Here is a 19,997-nt window from a genome sequence, read left to right on the forward strand (position 1 = left end):
GATACAGGAGGATCAGCAAGGAGGAAGGCACCACACAAAATGGCAATCCCTTAGTTCTGCCCATCTGAGCAGAACCTCAAGCATAAATACAGGGAATTTGTGCTTGATAGTGTGAAACATAAACCCTCCAAGAAACAGATGAGGTAGATCAGAGCAGCAGTATTTGGAATGGCAAAAATACTCAAGTACTAAAAAAGAACAAAGAGCTGTATCAGTCATAGTTGTAGAGCCCTTACAAAAAACACCAGGCAGTGTTAGAGATTTGGAGACGAGAGAAGTCAGTGGAAGAGGGTGAAGAGACTTCTGTCTGATAAGGAGTGCTTGTTTTTCTGATACTCTCTGGAATAGGTCCAGAGCACTGTGTATATACAAGCTGAGAAGTAATCACAGATAATGTAGTAATTTCAATTGGGTATGATCACAAAAACAAAATGTTTTATTGGTGTAACCATATTTAAGCTACAAAGAGAGGTTTTGTTAAATAACGGTCATTTACACTTGATTACAGCAAAATGGTTACTTGCCTGTGGGAAGTCATTGATCTCCAATTCTTCTTCGTATCTCTTAAAGGATTCATTTTGTCCTCCATCCTGTTTCTCTTCCTCCTGCTTCTCTATGGGCACATAATTGAGCTTGGCATTGATTTTTTCAGCCAGTTGCTCTGCAATGGTCTTGGCAGACACAGTAGGAGCTTGAATTGTGCCTCCTCTCAGGATAGCATTTGTAGCCTGCTGCATCACATCCTGTAAAAACACAGGTCCATGTTGAGAACAAGGTAGCCAAGAAAATCCTATATAAACCAACAAGGGTTTCATTACAGATCTCTATGTAATATAACTGTCTACATAACAAATGCACTCTCCAGACTCCTCCTGTTCTTCTTTTCCTTCCTCTAAACAACTCCCCTCACACCTGCAGAGAAAAGATCTTACAGATCCTTTGTATCTTCAGCTTAAAATATCTCTGGACATTGCAGAAGACACTACCAAAGCTGACAAACCTAACTGTGGAATGTTATCAGCACTGAACTAACTCTTTGCCAGGGCAGACAAAGCATTTACAGCTCTGTATCAAGGTCTTATCACCATTATTAGCTCACTTACAAATCCTATGAGCGAGTTAGCCCAGCACAAATGAGATAAATAAGGCAGCATGTTACCAGTGTGCAGACACACTAAATAAAATGGCAGCCACAGAACAAAGAACTGAACAACCTTTATTAAAAAAAGAAAAAAATATTGGTCTGTAAAGAGCCTGACCTTGAAGTGGAAGGGGACCATTACTTGTGCCTCTGCTCCAAGATTCTTCTGGGCATTGATTCTCAAAGCCAATCGTTTAGCAATTTCCAATTTTTCTGCATTCCCAGCTGATGGTGTAGGAGCATTTGAAGTTCCTGGTGCTGCCATGTCTTTCACTCTTTTCTTTGAATTGAACATGCTTTCGATTTGTTCATCAATCTAAAGAAAACAGCAATTATTAGATCACTGCATTTACCACTGTATAATCTTACCATCCTAAGGAAAGAAAACATTAAGGGGCATTTAGTTTACATGCTTTCAAAGATATTATTCTTGTATAAATGGTAGAAGCCTGTCCAAAACTACAACTCAACAAAAGGATCTGATGATCTAATAATCAGGAAAGTCTGAACACAGGGTTTACTTGCAAGGTCACAAAAAGGAGTCCAACAGACATTAAGAAAGGAATCTAAGAAGATTCAGAAATAGAAAAGGCTACAATGAATGCCTTTAAAACACTGCACAGAAAAAAACCCCACATTTGCAATTGAGGATAATTGTTCCATTTCGCTCATGCAAGATTAACACCACAAATACAAATGTACTGAAAATCCTTAAGCAACTTAAATCCTATTTCCAGGTGCTTACATCAACAGCTGTATCTTCATCATCTGAATCTTGCAGGCCAAGAGCTGCTTTTTGTAGCTTCTTTCTTTCATTAGCCAAAGCTTGTTCTGTTTCATCAAATTTAAAGCCTTTGCCAGAGAATCCACTGCTTTTTTTGATCAGCTTTCCCTCCTGAAAACAAAACCAAGTATTTTCATACTCAGAAGGTTAAAATCCCCATTCTGATAGTCATAAGATTATACAAATAATTTTGAAGTAAATCTTAAGACATTCAAAAAGCTCTTCAAATTTAAAAGCTGCATTTTCCAGTGAAGTGTAACAAAAAACTATATTAATTCAGCAGACAGAGACAATACCCTCTTGGGATTTTCTGTAAATATACATTTTAAATGCTTTTCAAATGCAGTAAAAAAAACCCTCCAGTTTTTATATCAGAGAAACTCCAGATTTGCTCTTCTCAGCATGAGCAAGATCCTCTGATGGGGCAAGAGCTCTAGAAATAATCATAAAATTCTGTGAAAGAGCTTCATTATCTTGTTTGTGAATTCCATAGAAGCCAAAGTGCCCCTTATACCGTAGGCATTTCTCTATCACACGCCAGGTGACAAATTTAAATCCTCAGTCCTGTAAATGATACTCAAGATGCCAGTTTTGAAGACACTCACACACTTATCTAAGCACACACTGAAGCCAGGGAGATGACCCATGTTTGTACCCTGGTCAACTGGACCCATGTGCACAAAACACTCACTAAACCCAGCCCAAGGCCCACTGCAAACAAGGAATTACTCACAGCCTTCTGCTGGTCTTTGAAGTCAGCCCAGAGCTTCTCCAAATCAGGAGGAATTGGATTCCCGGACAATTCCAAAGCTTTAATGATGTCCCCAGCATAGCGTGCCTGATCCTCAGTAATGAATGTGTATGCATACCCCTGGTCAACAGGAATTTAAAAGACAAGTAAGAGAAAAGCTCTAAAGACACTTTATCTCTAAATTTATTGAAGCACCCTTGCACAGATGCTGTTGTTCTGGTCAGTGAAACTAACCATGAGAGTCAGTAATAACTTTTTTGAGTGGAAATGTAGAGTGAATAATGTGATTTCCCAGGGAGCCGATAACAGAGGTAAACACCCAAAGATGATAGATGCTGAAATCTTTCCTTCCAATCAATTTTGTCATGGCTAACAGTTTGAAAAATGAAAATCTTATCAATTTAGTAGGGCACATTTCCAACACCCAAAGTTTCAGCCACAAACGGGGTTTAAAAGAACACTCATACATCAGAACATGTAAGTTCCAACTTTCATAGTGTTAAAATTCAGAATGCAATTAAAGGAAAACACTCTTTCCACCAATAACTATCCTTTGGGAACAACTTGATCAAGCAATAAGGAAGGGAAAAATGTCAGTAGTAACCAAACCAGAGCACTGTTGCACCTACTTTATTGCCAGCCCGGCCAGTGCGGCCTGCTCGGTGCACATAATCCTCATAGTGGTTGGGGCAGCTGTAATTGACCACCAGCATCAACTGTTTCACATCCAAACCTCTCGCTGCCACAGATGTGGCCACCAGAAGTTTGCAGGTTCCATTCTTGAAATCATTGATGATGCTGTCCCTGTCATACTGATCAATACCTGCAAGAAACCAAGAACAATCAGCTGATTATAAAGCTCTGCTTTAAGCCAAAAGAATTTATACCCAGGTCAAAGCACCCTCCAACTGCAAACAACCAAAAGCATAAGCAAATACAATTTCAATACACTCACACTGTTACAGGCAAAATGCATAAGCCAGAATAGTAAATCTCTATTATCTAGAATAACAAAACTTTTCATTTTTCAACTGCCAAAAGGTGTTTTCCCCTTACCAGGACACTCAAAAGTAAAACAACAGCTGCTATTACTGTGAATCTCAAATACAAATTCCATGTAATGCTCCCCAATGGCATTCAGCAATATTCCCTGAGAGGTGCTAACTCTCAGTAATGGTCCTGTTGCACAGACACAAGATTTGGCATCTGATGGCATCTCACAGGGAGCAATGAATTGTAATTACAGAAAACTATCATGTCTATTTCAAATTAGGAGACAATTATCCTCCCCAATTACAAAGGAAAACATGATTAGGAAGAAATAGTAATTGGTATTACCCAGGACCTAAGTAATTGTTGACTACTCAATACCAACAGGCTAGTTTGGAGCAGCAAACATAAATCCTAAAGTTTGCAGATTACCTCCATGAAGAGACAAGCAAGGGTAAGAGGCTCTCATTAAATCTTTCAGCAAGCCATCAGCGTGTTCTTGTTTATCTACGAATATGATAACGGAGCCTTTCTCCTGATAGTGCCCCAGCAGCTCCAGTAACTTCAGAAACTTGTTCTCCTCCTCTATGACAATCTGGAAAAACAAATACAAAAGCAAAGTAGAAAGAGTATAAACTGTATCTGGAGTCATTAAACACATTCAGGGTGCATAATAATAAAAACTAGAACAGGAGATGACCTTTTCAGGCTGTTTCCACAGTTAGTGACAAAATGCTGTTTAGTGCTATATAAACCAAGCTCACAAAAAAAGTGACCGCACTGCATTTGCAGATTAGCGTGTTAACTCCTGAGTTCACGTTTAATGAGATCAGTAAACTGTAGAAAATGACAGCCCTGTGGGACATTGGTTTACATTCAATATTGCTGGGAAGGACCTTATGCAAACAAAGGAGAAGCCGAGCGAGGCGGGCGCGTGACACTCACAACGTGCTGCTCCACGTCGGAACACACAACGCTCCTGCCTCCAACCTGCACCTCGATGGGTTTGCTGAGGATCCTCCGAGCCAGGGCCTCCATAGCTCTGGGGAAAGTAGCAGAGAACATGACAGTCTGACGGTCAGGCCTGACGTTGTCTACAATGCGCATAACCTGTGTGAGGAGAACATTCCCAGTTAGCGTCCAAGAGCTGGGACCGAACTGCACACACACAGAGCTCTCAGCTTCAAGGTTAGGTGGTATCTGCACTGCACAGGCCACAAAACAGTCTTTACAGATTTCCTCTTGGGATCGAGCTGCTGGCAGTGGAAGACAGGCCAAACTTGCTGGATTCAAAAGGAAGTTGAGTGGCAATGCACAACCTGACAACAGCCAGTAGGAGTCTTAGGAAATGCAGCAGAAACCCTACAGCTCAAGAGAGAAATAAAGGAACATTCCCAGTTCTGGAGAACAGCACAGCCTGTGGCAACTGAATGACTCCAGGATGTCCAAAGCTCCCAGCAAGTGATTTATCACCAGCATTTCCAACATTTTGTTCCTGTCTCTTGCATAACATTGCCAAAAGACAACAAAACCTCTGTAAGTGCTCACACAACACCTGTATCAAGGGATTACACAGGGCTGTACAGGATGTAAAAAACCCTGTATATTAGAGGAAAATCTAAACTATACAAGAACTTACTGAAAGCAAAACACAGAATCCCAGAACAGTTTGGGTTGGAAAGGATCATCCTGTTCCAAGCCCTTGCCATGGGCAGGGACACCTTCCACGAGATGAAAGGATAATATGTGATGTTACAGTAATGGGATAACGGATGTGAGGACAACAGGAACATCAGAGTCAGTTCAAACTGCTGCCCATGTGCAGCACATCTTTTTGAACACCCACTGGCAGTGTAAGAAATAATGCAGCACTGCAAAAATCCTGGGAGTGGAAAACAGCATCTTGTGGCAACATCCCTCATGTCATGAGTTACCTGAGGCTCAAAGCCCATGTCAAACATTCTGTCTGCCTCATCAAGCACAACGTACGTGACTCTGCGGAGGTTTGTCACCCGACCTGTGAAAGGAGAGGAGAAAACACATGGGAAACAAAATCAAATGGACATTTAGTTTCCCTCAGGAATATTTTTTTTAAATGTTACATAGTCTCGCTATCTTCTAACACAGACATTAATTAATTTTTAAAAAAATTCACTAAACGTGAATTTTAGTGTTCACACTTCAATCACACATACATTCTGGGAAATGTGTAAGTGTGCACAAGGCCCTTTCATTTGGTCAAACTCTTCTCTTGCATACCATCATAGGGCCAGAAGAACCTGTAAAATTCAGAAAACTGCCCTCGCCAAAACACATCATAAAACTAAGACTGAGCTGAAGCAAGGAGCCACATCAGCCAGTATCTGACAGCGGCACCTAGAAAAGAACATATTAGAGATTACAGCGCATGTGTGGAAGGCAAAGCCCAGTGCTAACTGCTGCAGCCTCAGAAAACTCCTTTCTACACAATCTGCAACGCTTCCTTGGAGCTAGGAGTAACTATCTGAGGATAAGCATACTAGTTCTAGGTCACTGCTAATAATAAGCATAAAACAGAGTAAGCAGTTCTTTCAAAATGAATATATAAAGAGTAAAACCTACCCAGGAACACTACTGAATCTAAAAGCAAGAACCACCCCAAACTCTGGGACAGCTGGAAATACGATAAGGAAGTTGTGGATCTGTGAACATTTGGGAATTATGATGGACAGGATAATTAGCACCCTTCCCAAACAAACAGTTAAGAGATTCCCTTTGATGAGAAGGATTTAACTCAAGGATTTAAGAATCCTACTCTCAAATGATATAAATGCATTCAGCTCCACACAACAGTGGAGTGACACCATCAAATGCTCTCAGAATGGAACAGATTTGTCACATTTTCTACAACTGTCACTCAGACTTGTGCCTGTCAAACTGCAGTAGAATTTGGTCCTCTCAGCTTCAGCAAACTGTAGCTGAATCCTCCAATTATTTTAAGGCCATTTAGCGCTGCGTTTTTTTAGGATACGGAATTCATACTTAGGGAACAAAGTAAATACTTCTTAAAATCTACGTATCTATTTAACATCTTAACACTTTCATCCCCAAATAATAACTTGGTAAAATTACTTGGGAACAGCATTAATGTACCTACCTTTGACGATTTAAGTCTTGGAAGCCCAGTTCTATATGTCTTGAAGGTACTTTTTCCACAGAAGTTAAATAATGTCAACAGTTTAGTAGAGGTTTTGATGTGGAATAATTTAATAATAAAACTTTATCTAATAAGCATGCAATGGTTACACTAGGACAAAACCTCTTAAAGCTGCAGTGGCTCAGTTTAATAAATCTGAATATCTGATATAAGGTCAGCTCTCTTACTTTTGAGCAGGTATTCAGGGAGGGCTTCTCTGGTTTTTTAAAACCAACAGATAAAGGCAGAGTCAGATGCTCTTATGGACAAGTGGGAAACTGCTGAGCTACTCCAACACAGTAACAGATCAACGGGCACACAAAATAACCAACTGTTACATAACCTTTACCTAAGGGACTGGGAGTCAAAAAATTTGGACCAGCACATCTTAAGTTTAGCAATGATAAACATTCTCAGAAACTCCTCAAGAATGCAGTATTTCCTGTCCTCCCAGAAAGAGTCAAACCAATATATGCTTAAACCTATTATTAGTGCTAGATATTCTCAATAGCTAGACAGTGCAGCCTGAAGAGATATAAGGAAATTTCGTAAGACCATTTATCAAAATACATGATCTTTTGAATTTGTTAGAATTACACAACAAATACAAAAAATTCTCCATAGGAAAAGGTTTTCTACTCACCATTGTTAGCTGCTAACATGTCAATCATACGGCCAGGTGTGCAAACAATTATTTCAGCACCTCTTTTGAGTTCAGCTATCTGATTTTAAAACACAGTAAACATACTATTAATTTTTTGCTTTGTGATTTTTTCTTTTAACAAATTTTTAAACAGTCTGAAACTTTTAAGGATTGTATCTGAGAATTTCCAAAATCAGTATGTTTAAGGCTAAGTTACTTGAAAATGCTTAAGCTTTTGCATTACTACCACTGCCACAGAGAAAGCCCATTATGAAGGCTGCAAACATCCTGGATTTATGGGAGAGAGAAAGGAACTTAATTCACTGCAAAATTAACACCAATAAAGCCCAAGAACTCCTTGACAAGGAAGGTGTGTGTTTTGTGTACCTGTTCACTAATTCCTGTTCCTCCATAAACACAGACAACTCGAAGCCCAAGCGTCTTTGAGAACTTCTTGCACTCCTTGGTAATCTGCAAAGCCAGCTCACGGGTAGGTGTCATGATGACAGCTGAAAAGCAAAGCACCTTCATCATGCACTGGAATACAGGTGCTGTTGTAATTTACAGAGTAAAAAATCATCTTTTCTAATGATGTTTACAGCAATTTACTTCCTATTTTTAAGAGTGTAATTTCAAGAAACAGGTAATTGAGACAATAAGAGAATGGGGTGGAAATCTGGTCCAAAATCAGTGCCAAAATCAAAGTAAGGTCTCATAGAGATACATGGACATGGGAGTGATCCTGAAACAACATTAGACAGCATTAACTAAAAAAAATACACTAATTAATGGACAGTGGTAAGCACTTCCCCCTATAACCAAGAGAAGAACTGAAGACCATCTAAAGCATATGCTTGAGGTTGTACTCATTTCAACAGTGACTTTGAAAATAAGATCTTTGTACCTATGGGACCTTCTCCTTCTTCCAATGCTCTCTGATCCATAATGTGCCTGAACATGGGCAACAGGAAGGCGATGGTTTTTCCACTTCCCGTTTTAGCAATGCCAATCAAATCCCGTCCATTCATGATTGCTGGGATAGCCTGGGTCTGAATGGGAGTGGGCTTTTCATAGCCATGTCTTAAAGAAAGGGGAAAAAAAAAAAAGATATTTTAAGAGTAAAATAGGATTTGACAGATGTGAATCACCGAGTCATGCAAAATTTCTTTTGCATATTCGTATTTACACATACATATCCGATATATACATATCAGAGCTGCTCACAAAATACAGATTAAAATGAGCAGTAAAACCACGATGCAAATGGCAGAGGATAGTTAATAACAATAACTCAACACTGGGTGATACACTCTGATGACCATGTATGTAACATCTACAAACATGGACATGTGGCATTATGCAACAAAGAAAAGGGGTTTTCTCATGAACGTAGAGCACAGTGAGCAAAATCAAGCATAATATAGTTCATAAAGTGCTTGCTTACTTTTTGAGGGCAGTGAGAATCTTCATGGAAATACCACACTGTACCCAGGTTTTTATTGGTTTGGGGCAGCCTTTTCCCTTGACTGTAATTCCCTCCAACTCCAGCCTGTACACATTGACCTCTGAAATAGAGTTTGCATTACAACAGAGTCAAACTTGACACTTCTCTACTACCTTGATTAAAATATTCTTGCTTTGTCTCTTAACATGAAACACTAATTTTATCACCACCAGAAAATCAGTTTTTTGTTTGTTACATGTAAACACAGGAGGAAGGTGGTAAGGACTCAGGTAAATTTTCCTCCAACCAAAGCTTCATCAATGAGTTATCAACACTAATGATGCAACTGGTTCAACATTTTTCTATACCACGTTGCTTCAAATATTCTTTATATTCCAAACCCATCTGCTGTTCCTTTGAAATCCCCCATTCTTTCCTCTGACAGTACCCAAGGTGTGCTGGTTGTATTTGTCTTTACCTTCCTGAGTCATTTTCGCCAGTTCTGGCACTTCAACGTAGAAGTTCTTCCTGAAAGGTTCATATTCTATCTTTCCATGATCCACCGGCTCCAGCAGCTTTCTCTGCTTGGTCTGGTAGCCAGTCAGGGCAGTCTGAAGATCAACCTCCTCCTCCTCTGAGGAATACTGTGGAGATCACCATGTGTGTGTACATCAGTATGAAGGAACGGGTTTTCATTTACATGGATCTTATTCAGAAACAACAGGTTCTCCTCACTGTGCCCACACCCCTAACAACCCCTCAGGCCCACACACAACCCCAGGGAGTTAAGAAAAGCCACGTTGTGTTTCCACAGCAGAAATACAAGACATTTCCATTACCTCCATTGCATCTTGGTCATTCTCCATGAGCTCCCCTTTCTTCTTTTCTGACTCTGCAGCTGCCTTTTTGGTTGTCACCACGGTTACCACCTTGGTAACAGTTGGTCCAGACTTCTACAAAACCGTGAAGAAAATTACTGCATTTTACATAAAATAAAAAATATATTCTATAAAATATACAGAATGTTTGTACTTCTGAAGGCATTATGCTGAGCTTTTTTTTTTTCATCTCCTTCAGTGAAATTTTAGTAGAATAATGCTTGATAAAACAGCTTCATAAAAACACCAGGAAATTGAATTTAAGGCAAACAGGCTTTAGGTGCATCTAACTTCATGTTTTTTTGCATTTCCCCCCCCTTTTGCTATTAAAACACAAAGTTCTCTTTATCTTTTGAAAGTTAGAAATCTCAACTGGTGATTTTACCTTTTCACTCCCACCTCCACCTTTCACGCTTCTCATATTGAACTTCTTGACCTCTTCTTTTACTTCTTCCATGTAAGCATCCAAAGGATCTAACTCCTCATCTTCAACCTCATTGCCTTCTTTTTCTCCTTCTGCAGTTTCCTCTTCATCATCTGATGTGAGCAGATAATAGTTCAGTGCTATTGCTACATAATTTTTCCCTCATACAAATCCCTCCAGTTGCTCAATCAAAAATGGATCTTAAACCATCTGAAGCTGTGATCACATTTAGGCTTTGTTATTTTATAGTTTACATTCCGAAGACTAATTTAATGATTTAAGATATTGTAATAAAAATATTGTCAGAAACAAAAGTATTCTGTTATACATAAAAATTTAAATACCATCATCATCTTCTAAACTCCATTTTTTGCCCTGCTTCATCTCTTCAATTTCTTTTTTCAGCTCTCCTATGTTCTCCATTGCCTTCTTGCGTTGTTCTTCCCTCCATTTCTCCACTCTTTCCTTTCGCTTTCTCATTTCTTCTTCAAGTTTGTTCTGATCGAAATTCTATGATAAAAACCAACCAAACAGTGAAAATTAATGGCCACTGACTTTAGTCTGTGCTTCTTCAAACAAATACAACCATTGCATGAGCATGCTGTAGAACACTGGGCATCCACAAACTCCCTGGTTTCAATCCTTTATCTTTTAAACCTCTAAGTGTTAAAAGCCTCTCTACCTCAGTGGCCACAGCATTTGTAGTAGCATCTTTATCCTTCTCTTCTTCCTTGTCATCTTTGTCTTTTTTCTTTTCTTTGGAAACTTCTACTCCTTCTGTCTTTTCTTTAGATCTTGATCTGAAAGGTAAGATCAGAGGTTTCTTAGAAACTTGCAGCTTTTCTCAGGGGGAAGATACACATGTGCTGGACAGAAACACAGAAACATGAACAACCTGTACAGGTTTATGTTTCCAAACACCTCACAGAACACACTGCTTCCCAGATAATCTTCCCATGTCATGGAACTATTTCCTCTAACTACCAGAAATGTGGAATCCATTGCTGTTCATGTACTTTGGCACCGTTACCACCTATGGACTTCCCACTCATTTTAACACTGCTTGCAATTATGTCTACTCCACTAAGAGTGTCTACTCCATTAAGATACATTGAAAAGAACATAACCTGCAGTTTTCACACATTTCTAAACTCAGGAATACCTGTTCTCTGTTTTCCTGCTCTTGCTTGGACTGGAGGATCGAGACCGTCTCCCTCTACTCCTGCTCCTCGAGCGCCTCCTCTCCCGGCTCCGGGATCGCCTTCTCTCTCGGCTCCGTTCCCTTTCTCTGCTCCTTGAGCGTCTGACAAGGAACAAAATTGTATTTATTTACCCCATGATCACAGTGTAACTTTAGTCTGCTACTGAGGAACAGGTTGTAAAAGGAACCCACCAATCATCAAGACCACTAAGAACTTACAGACTCCAGCACCAGCAGCTAGAAAGGATGTAATAAGCAAAAAGCCTCGAGCACAGTGAAGTCTATACAACCCTCAGCAAAGTGAGTAATGAGAGGGAAGAACATCAACATCCAGCTGACTGGATGGCACTTTGATCTACTTCAACTGGAACTCACGTCCTACCTTTGGCGTTTTCTGTCCCGCGACCGGGACCTTCTCTTGTCCCTGCTGCGGGACCTCTCCCGCCTGCGATCCCGATCCCTGCTCCTGGAGCGCCTGTCATCCCGTTTGCCCCTTTTGTCCGACGGGGAACGACTCCTGGAGCGGCTCCCGGAGCGCCCACGGGACGCGGAGCGCTTCCGATAATGCCTGAGACACAAATTCACGGAGGTGAATGTCAGCACAAAAACCATTTGCACATAAAGGATACTGGTCATATTTAGGTGAACAAGCAAAAAAAAAACCAAAAAAACCCACAAGAAAACAAAACAACCAAAAAACCAAAACCAAAACAAACAAACAAACAAACAAACCCCAACAAACTTAATTTCTCAGGCTTTTAAAATTTCTGAACATTTGTAATGGTGTCCTGTCCCACCCACCACTGCCCCAGCTCGTTTGGAGCTCCGGGAGTGCCCAGTTCTGCACTGAATCACTAATTTGAGCCCAAGCTGGTTGGTAAAATTTCAGCTCATCTGCCTCTGTCGGTGTAAACCCGTTACGGGTCTGTGGGCTGTGACACGGCACTGACAACGCGTGTGGGGGCTGCCGTGGCAGCTCTAGGGTTAAAATCCGATGGTTTGGTCAAACCGGGAAACAGACAATGTGCCCCACATTGTTGCGGGCTCGGTGCGAAGCCCGAGCGGTGCGAGCAGCTCCGGACCAGCCGGAGCACACGGTCCCATCACTGCCCACAGCGCCAGCCGGGTGCTCGTACCGGCACAGCACCCGTGACCCCGCAGAAACTCCAGCGGCACACGGAAAACGCCTCACCCGCGTTCGAACCGCTACGTGGCGAACTGCGCCGCTTTACAGCAAGCCCGCCAAGGCCGCGGGGCGGCCTCGGGGCAGCTCCGGCCCTCGCAGCGCCGGCCCCGCGGCCCCTCAGCCCCGTCCCGGAGCGCCGCGGCCCCGGCGCTGCCCTCGGACCGGCGCCGGGCCCGGCCCCGCCGCGGCGCCCTCCGCACCCGCGCCGCCTTTGCCCCGCCGCGCCCCCGAGCCCGCGCCGCGCTCCCTGGGCCAGCCGCGCTGCGGGCGCGGGGCCCCGGCCCGCGATGGCGCCGCCCGCCCCCTCACCTGGACTCGCGGCCCATGGCGGCGGCGCTCCCGCTACACGGCGGCCGCCATCCCGCGCCGCCCGCGGGCAGCACCGCCCCTTCCGCCCGGCCCCACAGCGCCCCCGCGGCCGGAGGGCGCAGCTCATCAGTGTTAACAATAACATTATTAACATTATTAACATTATTGACATGAAACACTCGCTGCGCTCTGCGGGTCTTGGTAAACGGAGTTTTGGCAATTTATTTGTATCGCCTTTGGGGCATATATAAATAGGGAATAGGGGCGCGTGTGTAACTCCGGAGTAAAACTCGTTATTTACAGATCTCGGCCTTTTAATTTCAATTTGCTGAAATTCCTGTCTAATGCAAGCAAATTTAAAGCTTCTGAATCAGTACCATGCTAACAGACCCAACTCAGAATCTGCTGCAGCCCTGTACATCTGTAACGTAATACTCACTGAAACATAATGGTAACCCCCCCCTAAAATGGTCAAATCAAAATCTAAGATTCTTGTTTTCAGGCCACAAACAAACACAAATCTAATTCAGGAGTCAGAAATGAGGCATTAGAATTACAGCTTTAACAGAAAATAACGGATGGAGCACAGTGCATTTACTTTAGAGAGGCATAATCAAACACTTCTGCTCCTTAAAAAAATTTTTGCAAATACCAAGTTAAATAGGTGTCTTACTGTGCTAAAAAAGACACCAGCCTACATTTCCTGAAAGTCCAGACTCTAAACAGAAAACTACAAGATGAAAACACTACCCAATTTAGCTTCAATAGAGATTTTCAGAGATTATCACCATTTAAGTTGACTATTTGGAATGACACTGCCTTCCTCCCACTGTGCAAAAATTTGTAAGAGATTGAAAATGAAACAGTTTCCCTTGTAAGTTTTACAAACACTAGAGCAAAGATTTGATGTTGCAGGTTGGGTGCCAACATATACAACTCCCTCATGAGATGAACTGTTAACATCAAGAAAAGGCATCAGGAAGCACAGGGATGAGCTGCACTAGGATTAGGTGGCTGGAAACTCATAAACAGGTGAGATTATTTTGTGCCTTCTTACTTTTTGATTAATGACATTCGTAAGCACCAGGATTTTCTTGGTGTTGGTTTTGCTTAGCTCTTTCCCACAATAACCATCAAATGAAGTTAATCACAATCACAGCAAATAACATATAGCAAGGCAAGGAGCATAACAACAAAGTGGCAAGTTTCACCAACGTTCTCCAGAAGCAGCTACTTGGTTCAACATTCTGACCTGGAACACTTGAAGAGAGTACAGGGATTTCTTTTATTTAGAGCTTTCTTTTAAAAAAATGGGAACACCACAAAATGAGCAGGTCTCGTTAGATACAGTCATACAGCATATACACATAGATATGGTTCTGCTGGAGGGAACTCTCTTCTTGTTCTCACTGGAAAGAACAAAGGCAGCTTTGTAAATATTTATGTAGGAGGCTGAGAGGGGTATCATCTACCTAAAGCAAATAAATCATCCACTGACACTTGCACCCTAGTCTTCACATTTGTAATATGCAGACACAGCGTTTAAATAAACTGAACCAATACAACTGGCAGTCTGGGACCCTGCTCTTCCTTTCCCAAAATGACTGGATTTAAGGCTCCTTTCAAGCATTTGAACAGGTAGGAATTTTAATGAAGGTTTAGACCTGTCTGCACAGTCAGACATTAAAGGAACACAGTCCAGAAAGGTTTAGTGTAGCTGCTGTGTGGAACTGTACAGCCATCATGGTACTTCAGAGCCAAAAACCAAAGTAAGTTCATGGCAAAAGATAAAAGTAAAGAAATAGACACAGAGGTCTGTGAAAACATCTCCCATTTTGCTGTAGGTGTCCATGGAGCGACTGATCACTTCTGCAGGGATCCCAGACAGCAGGAGAGCAGCAGTCAGGACTGTCGTTTTCACCTTCTTCTCACACTAAAAGGGATAAAAACACAGTATCATGTTAGTCCTCCTAATCCAATTCTGCTTTACATGTCACCAATGTTGTGCCAATTCCACACGCTCCAAATTCACTGGTAAGAGCAGCAGGTTTGGATTGATTCTCTCCAGACACACTGGAGGATTCACAGCACTTATCCCAGACACAGATTCCCGCTGTGCTGGATCCCCCTGGAGCTGAGCGAGAGGCTGGAGAACAGCAGAGCAAATTGATCCCAGATATTCTACCTTGGCAAAAAATAGAACACAGAAAGCTTTGGGTTGGAAGGGACCTCAAAGCTCATCTCATTCCAGCCCCCCTGCCATGGGCAGGGACACCCTCCACTAGCCCAGGCTGCTCCAAGCCCCATCAATACTGTTATTTTTCTATCAGAAAAATTATTTAGAATTGAAAACCCAACTGTTTCTATTTTAGTACAACTTAATTTGGAAGTTTTATCCTCTGAACTCAGAAATGCCCCAAAACCTTTTGAAAGTTGTTCCGTCCTTAAGATGAGGAATCCCAAGAATGCAAAGTCTGACAGGCAGGAAAAGGTGACAGTGACTGAAAATTTATATTTGCTGGATATCTTAATTTAATCCAATCTAAATTAAGCTTTCAAGAGTATTTCTATGTTTCATGAGAGAAAAATGAAGGATAATAAACATATTGGCCTCATGCAGTAAAGTGCAGTCAAAGCATGTTGTGGAAAGGAAACCCCTCTTTAAATTCTGAAACTGAAGAGCTGATTTTAAATACAGCAGGAACAAGATCAAGAAGATGTAGGTGATGAGCTGGTGCAAATCTAAGGCTAATTTTACTGTTTTGTGTTGTGACACATCAGCTTAGAATGACTATTATGATATACTTAACTACAAAAGAACTGCTGATTTATCCTGATTTCCTACAGGTAATGTATTATTCCTTTTAAAATGTAAATTTTCCCTTTTAACTATGGACTGAACATCATTCAATCCCACTCTGCAGCACAAACCTGACAAAATCATCAACCTAACAAATACTTCAGCACAATTACCCGGTGTAAATATATAAATCAAGTGATAGAGCAAATCTAGCTAATGAGCAGCAAGTTTCACACACAAATAAATGTCTCATTTCAAGCTGCCATTCAACGTGATACCAGCAATGGAATGCAGAGCCCTTAAAACCCACGTTCTGCCTCATTCTTTAGCAAACACACTCCCAAATTTCATCCAGATATTACATGCAGAACAGCTGCTGACAAAGCAAACAGTAACCAGAGAAGAGAGTGGTCTAGGAGAAAAGCAAATTTCCTGAAGACATGAAAGAACTACCTGGATTTCCTGGTCAGATGCTTTTAATTAGGCTACAGCTAAACAAGCTGCTAGCCCATGTTTTCACAGAAACTTTAAAAAAAAAGATTTGGACTAAATCTGGAAAGATTAAAAATTAGTATAAACTGTCAGCATTGGTAATACAATTCTAGAGGTTAAAACAAGAGAACAATACTTCACATGTATTGGTCCTAAAACAATACAATCTAAACACAAGTTTAAATTTAAAACACTTCAAATTAATTCTGAAAAAACCCTCTTACCTTTGGAAAGTACTTGGACAGTCCCATGTAAGCGAGTTGTAGAGTAAGAAATGGTGCAAATATTGACTGAAGGAACAGAAAAGAATATACAAAAATTAACTTGGTCAGAAGTAATAGCTGAGAAACACAGAAATGTAATGCTTCCTAAGTCATAAAAGAAAATGAGTAGGTAAAAAATAATCTGTGGAACACAGGAACAGTATTCTTGAATACTACAAAAATAAGTAGACAAGATGACAAAAATAAGGTTCTGCTCTGTTTGGAGCCTAAAACCTTGAAATCACAGAAGTGAACAGCAGTGAGTGACACTGAGCCCAGGGATCCAGGAGGTGGCAGGTTGTGCCTGCCACACATCTCTGTGCTGTTCTGCAGGCATCAGGAATACTGAGAATTACTGTTCTCAGAGTGATAAATGAGTAGGATTTACTTATCTTGGGACAATTGTTACTGTTCCTCGAATCACAGAGCGATTTGAGTTGGAAGGGCCTTAAAGACCATCTCATTCCAACTCCCTGAAGGGCAGGGACACCTTCCACTAGACCAGGTTGCTCCAAGCCCTGTCCAACCTGGTATCAAATACTTCCAGGGATGGGCACTCTATTCTTACTCTATTATTCTTTTGTACACTCCAAACTAGAGGAGCAGCTGACTCATACGCTCACAAAGAAGGGAATACATTTGCAGGGGACTTAAACTCCATCAACTGCTCCAGTGCATCTGCCCTCAAACACCACGGACCAAACATGTGCTGCTCTCAGTGGTTACACAGTGGCTGTGTGGAAATGTGAAGAGTGCCTGAAGCTCCCAACTGGGTCACTACCAACAGACTTCAGCCCCAGATGAAGGGTGTTTCCCAATAAAGTTGCACCAACAGAGCAGGACTGTTCCCCTGCACTCACCAGGTACTTGCACACAAAAGCCCTGACCGCGACGGCGAGCAGAGCACATCCCACCAGCCGGAAAATGCGGAAAGAGTCAAACTCCTCCCCGGCATTCCCGTTCTCCTGGCTCGGCTTCTCGCTCATCAGCTGGTTCCTCAGCTTCAGAGCCTCGTCAAACCTGGACAGGTACTGCTCCAGCCCGTGCCTGGGCGGCCGTGGCGCAGCCTCGGGGGGCAGGTCGGGCCCGGTGCCGGTGGCGCAGCTCCCCCGTGCCCTCGGTGACCAGCTCGGGGGCTTTGCCGAACAAGTCCTTGTCCCCCCGCAGCTCTGCCAGGCTCCCCGCGTGGTCAGCAGAGCCCGGCACGCTGCACACGGAATCTCCGAGCACGATTCGCTTGGAAACCGAAGGAATGGGCAGGGAGTTGGATTTATCCTGCTCGTGCTGCAGCTTTGACTCGGGGTGACCGTCGTCATCTGAAGGAGAGAAACAGAAAGGCGCAGTCACACACAACACCCTGGCCACGCCAGATCGGGGTCCTGGGTTGATGTCTCTGCTTCCCAAGTGAAGAGTCATGACTAAATACTCCCAGACTGTCAGGATACATAAAACTCTCTAACACTGTCTTTTTAGTGTGGAAAGCAAGGCATTACATCATTTCTGGCCAGAGGTGTGTGTGTGTAAGGCTGACAGAGTCCAGTCCACACAAAGACCCAATCCATAATTTCTCTGCCTATTTTTACATTTTCAGCAAATGAAGAAATTAATGTTCATTGGTTCTTAATTACATAATTTTCTTTCATTAGTTATTATTCTGCCTTCTATTGGGCATTAATTTCTCACTTTTTATGATAATTAGTTCATATCTTTAGTCTTTTTAGTATCTTTTTCTCTCGGAAGGGACTTTCTATCGCATCTATTGAGTCTTTGTTACCCTTCTTCTTTATCTGCTGATTTCTGCAAAAAGCCCTTGCAGTTCATAAATCTTGGGTTCCAGATGTCCAGCTTCAACAATACATCTTTCTCTCTCCCGGGCTTTGTTCATTGAAGCATTTCAAGATTAACTTTTAACAAAACTTACAGTTTTAGCACTTTTCCCGAGCTGTGTTCCCACCAAAGCAGTTTATGACAACTTTCTGCTAAACACTGGCTAAAAGTGATTTAAGGTCTAACACAGTATGTATGATTAATTAAAACAACTAACAAAATGTTAATTAAAGCTATTAAAAATTAGAAAAGTTGTATCGTTTCCAACAATTTGGCTTGTTCTCTATTGGCAGAGGCAGAGCAGTGTTAATCTGCTCTGCATGAAGCCTCAAGACCCCATCTCAGAGCAAGAGAGGTGGCAGAGAACAAAAGCCAAGTCAAGAGACACACAGAACAGGTCTGGTCCTACCAGAGGGGCTTAAGGACAGCTTTTCAGAGTTAAATCAGAGTGATGCATGGCTCGTGGGCATCCTTATAAACCAAAATCTGAGAACATTTTCCTGACAAGATGGTCAGGCTGCTTCAAGCATGTGGAGAAATACAAAGGATCTACCTATGATTCTGCAAGAAAATCCTGCATGACAACCACAAGTGTCCAACGCCTGGTCATTACCCAAACGGGAGACAACCGACTGCTATAAAAACCCAGCTACGAAAGCCAGGAGTAAATGACTGGAAACGTGGGGGAGGCTCGTCCTTTCTCTAACTAAAAAAATACCACTTGCAGGGGAGGCTCATCCTTTCTGTAGCTAAAAAAAGCCACTTGCAGTGAAATGACTGCTGGTCCAGGGGCAGTGCCGGGCCCAAGTGCCGATGTGCCGGTGACACACGGATCTCACCCCAGGGCGGGTCCCTCGCAGGTCGCGCTGCTCTCAGAGCATCCCTGCGAGGGCAGGCGGCACCGAGGGGCCCTGGGGAGCCGGTGGGCCCTGTCTCCGCCGCTCCTGCCCGCGAGGGGAGCGCTCAGGGCGAGAGGAGCCCGAGGCGTCCCCGCAGCCCCGCGCGGGAAGCCCTCACACCGACCCCGCCGCCCGGCTCACCCTTGCCGGCCGCGGGCCGGTGGAAGCCCATGATGCGGTTGATGCGCTCCTCCGAGTTCATGAGCAGCTTCCTGCGGCGCAGCTCGGCGCGGCGCTGGGACGCCGAGAGCCCCGCGGGGGGACCGGGCGGTGTGGGCACCGCGCCCTCCCCGCCGTCCGCCATCCCCGGCTCCTCAGGCCCGGCACCGCGCCCGCCCCGCGCAGGCGCGGGCACCGCCTGCCCCTCCTGCTGAAGCGGGCGCCGCCATTTTGGGTAAGGGCAAGAGCAAGCGGGAGTTCGCGGGGGAGCGTCCCGCTCTCCGCGCTCTCTAACGGAGCGGAGCCCGCACTAAACATGGCGGGCGTGGCCGCGGGGGGAACGTCACAGCGGTGTGAGGGCGGGAAGGGGAGATGGCGGCGCTGAGGGGACGGGGATGACGGGGGCAGGGACCGTGCAGAGCACACAAGTGACAGCACCCACAGGGACACCCTCAGCGCACAGGGCGGGTGTGCATCACACAGAGGTACACACAAGGGGTGTGCACCACACACAGGGCAGCGCCCTCACCTGCCCCTGCACCGCTGCGGACTGACTGTGCACGCTGAGCAAAAACCACCACGCGAACACCGCTCCAGGATTCCAGAATTGCTGTGGCATTATAGGACTGGG

The 19,997-nt window shown here is 43.4% G+C and overlaps 2 protein-coding genes across 5 annotated transcripts in view; both read right to left on the reverse strand.

Moving 5' to 3' along the window:
- Positions 1–13,003, reverse strand: part of DDX46 (DEAD-box helicase 46) — a 16,300-nt gene extending 3,297 nt beyond the window's left edge. For all 4 annotated transcript variants that reach the window (XM_050312401.1, XM_050312400.1, XM_050312399.1 and 1 more), the window contains exons 1-20: positions 12,927–13,003; positions 11,814–11,999; positions 11,393–11,533; positions 10,913–11,030; positions 10,575–10,740; positions 10,192–10,343; positions 9,768–9,881; positions 9,407–9,572; positions 8,929–9,049; positions 8,389–8,564; positions 7,872–7,993; positions 7,485–7,563; positions 5,601–5,683; positions 4,612–4,776; positions 4,099–4,261; positions 3,306–3,499; positions 2,659–2,796; positions 1,887–2,036; positions 1,260–1,457; positions 525–743 (exon numbers count right to left, since the gene is read on the reverse strand). In XM_050312401.1, the coding sequence (XP_050168358.1) occupies positions 525–743; positions 1,260–1,457; positions 1,887–2,036; positions 2,659–2,796; positions 3,306–3,499; positions 4,099–4,261; positions 4,612–4,776; positions 5,601–5,683; positions 7,485–7,563; positions 7,872–7,993; positions 8,389–8,564; positions 8,929–9,049; positions 9,407–9,572; positions 9,768–9,881; positions 10,192–10,343; positions 10,575–10,740; positions 10,913–11,030; positions 11,393–11,533; positions 11,814–11,999; positions 12,927–12,943 (2,868 nt within the window). In that variant the 5' untranslated portion in view covers positions 12,944–13,003. The remainder of the gene's footprint in view (positions 1–524; positions 744–1,259; positions 1,458–1,886; positions 2,037–2,658; positions 2,797–3,305; positions 3,500–4,098; positions 4,262–4,611; positions 4,777–5,600; positions 5,684–7,484; positions 7,564–7,871; positions 7,994–8,388; positions 8,565–8,928; positions 9,050–9,406; positions 9,573–9,767; positions 9,882–10,191; positions 10,344–10,574; positions 10,741–10,912; positions 11,031–11,392; positions 11,534–11,813; positions 12,000–12,926) is intronic.
- A 119-nt stretch (positions 13,004–13,122) lies between these two features.
- On the reverse strand, positions 13,123–19,514 carry CAMLG (calcium modulating ligand). Its single transcript, XM_050312423.1, is given in 5 exon segments — positions 13,123–14,859; positions 16,443–16,508; positions 17,342–17,563; positions 17,565–17,797; positions 19,349–19,514. Coding segments are annotated over 5 exon segments (876 nt in total). The 5' UTR covers positions 19,512–19,514; the 3' UTR covers positions 13,123–14,667.
- Between the last annotated feature and the right edge of the window lie 483 nt (positions 19,515–19,997).

Source organism: Myiozetetes cayanensis, unplaced genomic scaffold (assembly GCF_022539395.1).
Source record: "Myiozetetes cayanensis isolate MyiCay16 unplaced genomic scaffold, myiCay2020 scf17, whole genome shotgun sequence".
In the NCBI taxonomy this organism is placed as follows: domain Eukaryota; kingdom Metazoa; phylum Chordata; class Aves; order Passeriformes; family Tyrannidae; genus Myiozetetes; species Myiozetetes cayanensis.